At 40.8% G+C, this 9,678-nt stretch overlaps 1 protein-coding gene across 1 annotated transcript in view; it reads right to left on the bottom strand.

Moving 5' to 3' along the window:
* Nucleotides 1-653: 653 nt before the first annotated feature.
* Nucleotides 654-9,678, bottom strand: part of LOC103748952 (serotransferrin) — a 58,394-nt gene continuing 49,369 nt past the window's right edge. The window contains exons 22-24 of the mRNA XM_029555302.1: nucleotides 6,200-6,336; nucleotides 5,194-5,248; nucleotides 654-973 (exon numbers count right to left, since the gene is read on the bottom strand). Of these exons, the coding sequence (XP_029411162.1) occupies nucleotides 760-973; nucleotides 5,194-5,248; nucleotides 6,200-6,336 (406 nt within the window). The 3' untranslated portion in view covers nucleotides 654-759. The remainder of the gene's footprint in view (nucleotides 974-5,193; nucleotides 5,249-6,199; nucleotides 6,337-9,678) is intronic.

Here is a 9,678-nt window from a genome sequence, read left to right on the forward strand (position 1 = left end):
TGAAAAGGTGACTTTTTTTTAAAACATGAACGAAGGTACACTTTAAAATATACAGTGAAACTTTTTGGTTTGCGTTTGTTCCACAGCCTTCCAGCTGAGGGGACAAAAAAGGAGGTGATCAAGTAGCACAGGAAGACAGGCTCAGGGGCCCTCACCCACCCCAAGGCAGCACAGCATCTCAAATCTCCTGGTAGTCCCCAGGGGAAGCCAGTGGAACACACACAGCCATGGGTGTCTGGGGGTTCAGTTCTTATTCCTCATCTGAGGATGACTCCAGGGGTTCCAGCAGGCTTCTGAAACCTAGGCACTGAAGGGGAGAGTGGACAGGTCACTGAGCCAATGAAGAACACACCCACTGTCAACTGTGCCTTGTGGTCTGAGCCTGTCTTCACTGTCCTGATATAGCCAAGACTTCACTAAGGACTATACAATGCATTATCCCAAACACCACTGGCAACTCAAAAGTTAACTGGTTTCATAAACAGGCAGCTTCGGTTCCAGGAAAAGGGACCAAAGCAGCGAAGAAGAAAACTCTGATGCCCATGTTCTCACACATCCTCTCCATGTGGAGCCTGTTAAGTCACACACTGAAGGGACACTCCACACATGTTAAGAAGGGACATTAAGAAAGTTCAATAAAAAGGACTCATTTAGAAGGGAGCAGTAGGGAGAACCCTTTCTTTATCAGCTCCACATCACAGCCCTTTCCCAAACTGCCAGTCACACACACAGCTGCAGCTTATGAGTTGGGGCCACCCCTCAGGCGATCTTGGCCAGCCATTTCTCCAAGTCCTGGATGTCAGCAGAGCCAGTGCCCCCTCGCCCACCCTTGGCACTACATTCCAGGAACTCCACTTTGAGGGGCAACTGGGAGAATTCAAAGTCTTTGCCTTTCTTTCCCAGCTGAGCAGGGGTGGTACTGGAACTGTCCAGTGTGCTGGGGGCAGCAGAACGGGTAACTCGCAAGGTGTTTCTGTGGGGCACAAGGAAAACGAGTCAGGAACAACATTCCTACAGGGCACTTAAACTGTCTTAGTTCCTATGTACTTCAGCACTACGACTGGTATTATATAGCTGTCAATCCACTGGTAAGACTGCTGACCTGACTTAACCTTTACATCTGTGACTCACTGACTCAGACAGACGCCAGTCAGTCAGGAGACCCAGGTTACACCAGCCTTTTCAGTCTAGCCCAAGATCTCCTGAATGACATCACTAAAAATTGTCTGGTTTTGTTGTTGTTTTTAATATTTATTATTATTTTATGTATATGAGTGTATTGCCTGCATGTGTATGAGTGCACCCGTGTTGAGCAATGCCGCGAGGTCAGAAGAGGGTGTTGGATTCCCCTGGAACTGGAGTTAAGGATGGTTCATAGCCACCATGTGGATGCTGGGAATTGAACCTGGGTCCTCTGCAAGAGCAGTCAGTGTTCTTAACTGCTGAGCCATCTCTCCAGCCTCTGAAAAGTTTTAAATATATGCCATAGTATTATAAAAACTGGAGTTTTTGAAAATTAAACATGGGTAAATTAGGGAGTTTATTTTTAACATTGAGTTTTTTTGGATAGTTTATAAATGTACAAACTCCAAACTGTCCTATTTTGACAAAATTAGACTGTTGTCCATCCTGTTCATAAGCAGAAAAACCCTTTCCAATTTAAGTCTCTTTACTGCTACCTGCTGGCCCTGTTGGAGTCACACATGCCAGCTCCCCAGAAGCAGAAGAGTACACCAATCTTTTCTAAAAAGTTCATGCTTAGATATTAACATTTAAATAAAGCTAAATAAAGTTCTTTCTTAACTTTTAAACTTTATTTAAAAGGCAAGCTTTTCTTATTCTTTCAATCTTGGTGTTAAGTTACATCCTTTAAGAAATGTAACTTAGAAAGCCACAGGACCCCCTACACAGCCACTGTGGATGCCTAAGCACAGCACCCACGTCTGGGGATGGTGCACTGCCCCTTTCCTACATAACCGTGTGAATACTTAACAAACACACTAGCTTTGCTCTCTCACTTCCCTACCAGTCTTCTCTGAGGAACAAACAAGTAAGTATCCAGCTTTACCTGAGCAGAGTTCCCCTAAAGGGGAAGGGACTCTTCAGACTGCTGGTTGGTTTTTTATTTCTTTAAACAAGTAAGGCATTTCTTGGTTCAATAAGGTTGCTTAAAATTAGTACAAACAGGGCCAGTGAGACAGTTCAGTGGGTAAGGATGCTTGCTGCCAGGCCTGAGAACCCGAGTTCAATCCCCAGGGTCCACAAGGTGGAAGGAGAAAACCAACACCTCAAAGTTGCCCTGACCTCCATACCTGTGCTACGGCATACACACACAAATAATTTTTTAAAATTTAAATTAGTAGCTAAACATGGTGGCACATGCCTTTAAACCCACCACTTGGGAGGCAGGAGTAGAGGCAAGCAGATTTCTGTGAGATGGAGGCCAGCCTGGTCTACCTAGCAACTTCCAAACCAGTTGGAAGGGAGACCATGTCTCAAAAACAAAAAAAAAAATTTTTTTAATTAGTAAATACACACAAAACTAAACAATAAGTCAAACTATTAAAACAACAACCACTAACATACAACTCAGAATATTACCTCAAGGGAAAGAGAGGGAAAGCTTTTGCGGAAGAACACAGTAGAGCTTCCTAGATACAGTAGTTGATATATGGGTATCTACTTTATATAAACTTAAGGCATATGTCATATATACTCATATTGTAAGATTTTACAATAAAAATTTTTTTAGGAAAAAGAGGCAAAATATCGAAAGTACTCTAAACCTTTGAAACAAGTCATGTAAATATGCAAATCTTGTTATTCAGAAGTCCATGAAAGCCAGGCATGGTAGCCCGCACCTTCAATCTTAGCACTTAGGAGGCAGAGGGAGAAGGATCTCTGTGAGATCAAGGCCACTCTGGTCTACATAGCAAGTTTTAGGCCAGGTGGGGCTACAGGGAGACCCTGTCTCCAAAAAAATAAATAAAACAAAAATAAAACAAGAAGACCATCAAATGCTTCAAAGCCAAGAGGGCTTAATTCTCATATACACAAGATCAGGATCAGACTAAAATGATAAGTTGGGTTTTGTGGTACATGCCTATAATCCCAGCACTCATGGCCAAAATAGGATGACCACAAGTTCAAGGCCAGCCTGACGCACACTGCAAGATCCTGTCTCAAATTCCTCCTGTATTGTTTTCCTCTGACTCTACTGTTAAATGCACACAGCCTAAGGAAAGCATGTTTTAAATATGGGAAGACTTAGACTACCATACTGTTAAAAAAAACAACTCTGAAACACAAACAGCTTTTGTTCCCCCAAAACAATTCCTAAGAATATCAACAGCATGTTTAGAAAAAAAAAGTCATCCAATTGTTTCCATGTCCCATGTTTTCAGCCTATCGGAAGTAACGCATACAGTTCCTGGAAAGCAAGCACAGCCAGGAGGACACGCAAGTTCAGAAAAGACAGGAGCTGCTGAGAACAGCAAAGGCAGAGCCAGAAACAGTATTTTGAGTTTTGGGCCACCTTTGGTCTCTGCTACATAATTTTATTTTCTTTTTTTTTAACCCAGCCTTTATTTTTTTTAAGTATTTTATTATTTTTATTTTATGTGTATGAGTGTATTGTCTGCATGTATATAAGTGCACCCGTGTTGTGCAATTTCCATGGAGGTCAGAAGATGGCAATGAATACCGTGGAACTGGAGTTACAGAAGGTTGTGAGCAGCCAGTGCTCTTAACCACTAAGCCATCTCTCCAGCCCCTTTACCTACCTTTTAAAAATGTCACCTCCAAGGGCACTGCACGACACAGGTGCACCTACATACATGCAGGCAATACACTCATACACATTAAAAAAAAAAAGTCAAACTCAAGCTGGGGGCAGGAACTGCCACCAGGTGAATCCAACTCAGTTCTACTGAACTCCCCATATTGGGCACAGGAGCTCCATGTTTCCTCCCAGACAGCAGTACCCTGAGCAGGGCTGGCATGTGGTGAGTACACCATTTGGTACTTGTTAAAGAATTTAGAAGTAAATCATAGCAAGAAAAAATATTCTGAAAGTTGAATTTACACGCTTCTCTTTGGAGAATAAAAAAGTCCTTCCACAAAAGCAGTAAGAGAAGGACTGGAGAGATGGCTCAGTAGTCAAGAGCACTGGCTGCTCTCGAAGAGGACCAAGGCTCAACTGCTAGCACCCACATGGCAGCTAACATCTGTATTTAACTCCAGTTCCGGGGGAGATCTGAAGCCCTCTCTGACTTCTGTGGGTACTACATGACATAGGGGCACCTACCTACATGCAGGCAGTATAATCACAGACATAAAATAGAAATATTTTAAAAAGAAAAGCAGTATGAAAATGTCCTAACTCGTTTTACTATGGTTGGTTCTTCTCCTAAGCAAACTTTTAGTTAGTTCTTATAAATTGGCACAGTACGAAAAAACATGCTCGATTCCTTAACACTCAGAAACATATCTCTCAGCCTACAAGTTTCTGGAACACTAAAAGCAGGATAAATAATATTGTAACTTGAAAACAATCTAAGACGCTACAACAGTATTAGAGGTTTTTATATTCTTCCTAAGGGCTCTTTTCTTATTTTGTCAATAATTTCCAAAGGCTTCAGTCTTTAAATCTTATTTATTTATTTAGACAAGCTCTCACTACACACAGCCCAGATGGACCTGTCTGGGACTCTCATCTTCCTTCCTCAGTCTCTGAATACTGGGATTACAGGCCTGCAGCATCACATCTGGCTTCTAATGGCTTTCAATTTTTTTTTACTTCCTTTCCCCTAATCCTCAGCTCTTATTTAATTTTGTTATTTTTTACACGTGTCTTTAAACAGTTTTATATGCTTTACTATGTGAACAAATACCTTTATTTGAAATAAAACTGTTCTAAACTTGGTGATTTAATCTCTAAAACTTTTCAACCATAAAAGAGTAACAGTGATAAAAACAAAATGAGCTAATGATTTCAATAAATCATGAAATTTAAAAATGTCTATAAACATTCCATTAGTGTTTTCTCTAATTCCATTGATTCCTTTGTAAATTATTTAACACATATATTCCACACTTATCTTCTGACTGTAATTGTGACAATCACATACAAAAAAGCACAGGCTCCCTGAACTCTAAGCATGCACTTTACCAACAGGGCACGTCCACACTTACAGTTCTTTTTCAAGCTGCTGTTGAATTAACTTTGCTGATTTTGCCATTGCGATATCTGTAAAGAAAGACAAGCACTGTTGTAGTATACCCCAGAATGGATCTTCTCCCAGGACTTCTGGCACACAAAGAAAATTCCAATTTAAACCAGCAACTTTATCTCCTACCCCTTTATTAAAGAGCTTTTAATCACCAGTTCCATCTTATCAGAGTAAATGTTGTATTTTTAGGTTTTGGCAAAATGCTTTAAACATATTGTTTTTAGTATTAATTCATTTTAATTCTAAAATGGATTAAGCTTAAGTTTTCCAAGCTTTCCAAACCTCTCAATACTTACATATGTCCAGTCACCTTAAAGAAAGAACACTTGCCAGCACTGTAGCCAACAAGAACTTCCATTTCAACAAACACCCTATACCATTTACAAGTGGAGCATTCACACTGCATCTCATCAGGTATTAATGAATGGCTGCTTTCTGATCACTTCTGAGAAATGCTTCCAAGGCTCGGTGCAACTTAGCTGTGGACGAGCTCTGAGACACCAAGTAGTCTGTTTTATTTTACTGATAAAAGAACTGAAGCCCAGCTGAATGTAGTATGGCTAAAAAGCTTTTACAGTTACCAGGTTCAAGGAAAACTAAAAACTCCCCTTGAGTCTGCTAAATGGTAAACTTGTTTGGAAGGAACAGACACCAGCTAGCCTTCTGAAACTGTGTATCTCACACGATATGATGTCAGGCTAACATATCTAACAAAGTAAAATAATTTATAGTCTTAAAATACAAAGCATTATTTTACAGGAAAATCAGTAAGAGCCCCTGCTGCCAGTACCTTGAACAGCCTGGTAAAAAGATGGGAAAAGCAAGCAAAATCGATTTTAAGACTTAATCCTTTAACATACTTGATGACAACTACCTCCAATGTTCAACAGCAACTGCAGATAAATGAATTAATTCTTAATAGCAATCCCAGAAAAACCAGTTCTTATTGCCGGAAAAGGGGATAGCACCTTGCTTATTGCAGGCTATGAGGAAGGACGGTGTGTTCTTCAGACCCATGCTGTCAATGAGGACCTGATACAGAAACTCGGCCACATCCTTCACCTCCCGCTGGAATGCCGCACTGTCTACGACGAACACCACAGCCCTGCCGGGACAATTAAAGGGAAGTGGCACATAAGCATGCTGCAGAGTGGCAGGAGCTGCAGAGACTGCATCCTTGATTTCTTTAAACTCAGTCCCAATGAACATCTAACACAAACACAGGTCTGTGTACATGCACTCACACAACACAAATCTTGATTTAATAATAATTTTAAAAACCCTGTTGAGCCAGGCATAGTGGCATGCACCTTTAATCCCAGCACTTGGGAGGCAGGGGCAGGAGATCTCTGCGAGTTCCAGGCCAGCTAGAGCTACAGGGAGCTAAAAGACCAAAAACAACAACAAAACCACAACAAAAACAACCCAAAAACCGTGTTGAGTTTTACTATGTTAATAATGACTGCAACTAAAAGGTCATTAAGAAATGATGTCTGCCCTCCAGGGCCTAGAAAGCTTCCTAAAGACTGAATGGTGAACATCAAGACAGACCATGCCCATGGTGGAAGAACGAAGAGGAAGATCATATAAACCAGATTAGGCCAAAGAATAGCTGGGACAGAATAAAGTAGGACAGAATGGCTGGGCTGACAAAAAAGTGGGGCGCACACTGTTGGGAAAGAAAGACTGCACCCTATACAGTAGGGGAAGAGACCTCATTGTTGCAGACCCACTGCTCTGGCAAGCTACTGAACTTCTGATCCACAGACTCCCAATCTAGTTATCTGGTGCAAGAAACTGCTCAAGATTCAAGACAGTTCTGCACTTCCAAGGTGCAGCTACTGGCACTTTACAGGAGGCAGGCCAGGCCTATCTGGCTGGCCTTTTTAAGAACACTGGCTGTCAGCTGTATGTAATTTGGCCCTAATCACACATGGTCTCCTGGATTTGGGGAGGACTAACGTATATAATTTGAGGAAGGCTAGGAAGAGAAGGCTTGGTCCATGCTAGGTAAAGGCTTTCCAGCGTGCATACCCTCAGGTCACTCATATACCTCAGGAACCCCTCAGTCATCTCTGTAAGTAAGCTCAGTAAATTCATTGGATCCCCAGGAAAACTTTAATCAAACATTGGTTTGACACTAGAACCTTAAAAGAGGATAAGCATTGCTTAGCATGCCCAGGAAAAGAATTCTCAGAACAGATGAAAAAATCTATGTATTAATATTATGTCTCATAATTATTAAAAATGAAAATGAGAATGTAAAAGATATTAAAAGGAGATATTTTCCAAAATAAACAGAAAAAAATAAGAAAGGCTACGCAAGTGATGAGGGTCTGTGTAGGTTTGCTATGATATATAAAGGATGAGACAAAAATAATATACACATAATCTTAAAATTTCTAAAGTCATAGTTCAGTCAACTAGTTTAAGGAACAAAATATAGATCTAGTCAAGATTTATCTAGAATGTCTGGTTTTTGCCCAAGTTTTATCTACACAGCACATGGTAATTAAAAGTACCAGATTGGTGGAACTTTCTTGGATGTTTAACAGTCAAACTTTGAGGCCTATACTAATCTGGTCAGAGGGACTTAAAGGACAGTTTTTGCTCCTTATCCTCTAAGGTCAACTAAGTTCCAGGGGACTATGGAGCACCTTTCAAAATGTCCTATAACTGTGGTGAGTCACCTGTCCTCCTGTTCAGGGAGGCCATGGAGACCCCATCAGATGACTTGAACCAGTGCCCAGTCTGCAAAGAGGAGGGTCAACTCAGAGGAAACATTTCCTCCATGCTTCCAAGTAAAGCCAGCCACGGTCTAGCAGGACCTTTGATTTATCTTCACATAGATGGAACTGGTAAAAGAAAAGAGCCAGGGGCTCTTCCCAAGCCCATGTGACCCCTAAGGAACGGATCCTCCAATAACCTGAAGAGTAAAAATTAATTGGTTTATTTGGGCCAACTATATGGTCTTAAACACCCAAAAGGAGTGTATAACCAAAGATTAAAGTGTTCAGTATAATTCTTTAAGATCCATATAAAACAGTTATTTAGACAATTATTTCTCATTGATGATTTTGTTTCTGAATCAGAAAGTGCTGCTCAAATCGTGGTCTGCAATACTGTAGTGCCCACCTGCAGTTAAGGGAGATAACCCACTATTGTTCTAAAATGATGGCTAAATTTGTTTTCTCCCCCTATCTTTGAGAGGGAACTGACACTGATCCTAGCCACTCCAACAGCTATCAAAGTACCTGAAAACAAATCCTGAATCCATCACTCTCTAATCCAGCCTTGGCAGACAAAAGAGGAACCCAATAGAGGGATGCTTTTGGAAGCTCTCGTCATCCCAACGGACTCTGGTATGAACATTTGAAATTTGCCCTGTTCTGACTTTTTTCTAGTTCCCTGTCTAGAACTTGTAATGCCAGTTACTCTTGCCTTTACTTTTCCTTCACATTTCCCATTCATGATTCAAGGACTTTCTTCTCCCCTTAGAGACAAAAGTTATGCAATTTGGGAGTCTTTTAGATAGACCCACTGAAGGGGTACCCCAATTACCTCACACTGCATCTCTGTTCAGCATGGAAGAAGCTAGAGTGGTCTGTGTCCTGATTCCCTATCGGCAATTTGGGTGACCTCTTCAGAGGATGGCGTGACAAGAAAAAGAGGTAGGAATTGACTAGGCAGTTAGGATAAAAAGACCCCAAAGAAATGTAGCCAGCTTCTTGGCTAAAAATCAAAATGTCCTTGGGCCTCTTAGCAACATACTCTATTCCAAAGGCCAAAAATGTCGAAAGTATTTAGGAGCTCTTAGGTAATCCCTAAAAGATTTTAGGGTTATCTCTTCAGAGGGGGGAATGTTAGAGTAGCAAAAAGCCCCGTTAAAAAAGAGAGACAGAGACAGAGAGAGAAAGAGAAGAAGAGAGAGAGAAAGAAAAAGAAAACCGAATGAATGAATGAACACGAAGTTGTCAGAAAAAAGTGATGGGGAGATATGGGAGGTGTTGGGAGGGGAGGGAGTAGGCGTGGATTTGATCAAAATACCTTATATGCATGTATGAAATTCTCAATAAAATTAAAAACAAAAAAGAATACTGGCTGTATGCTATCCATGCAAACAAGTAAAAATTATGCCCAAACATATCCCACTAGCACACTGCACACCTTAAGAACATACCCAAGAATCTACACGAGGGAAAGGTTTCATTCTTAAAAAAAGAAAAAATTTCTTCCTCTTCTCCCTATTATGGGTAATTCTGAATGTTAGATCTTTTTTCCCATGAGGTGAAAGGTTACCTAAATATATGACCACAAGTGGAAAAAACAGGACAGGTATTGGCTGTTTTTCCATTTCCATTTGTGTGTGAATTTCTAATATAAATGTGGGATGAAAAGTATTACTGCATATCAAGATGCTTCAGTAAACAAGTTTTAGCAGTTCAAC

This window comes from Nannospalax galili, unplaced genomic scaffold (genome assembly GCF_000622305.1).
Source record: "Nannospalax galili isolate Female #2095 unplaced genomic scaffold, S.galili_v1.0 scaffold1046, whole genome shotgun sequence".
In the NCBI taxonomy this organism is placed as follows: Eukaryota; Metazoa; Chordata; class Mammalia; order Rodentia; family Spalacidae; genus Nannospalax; species Nannospalax galili.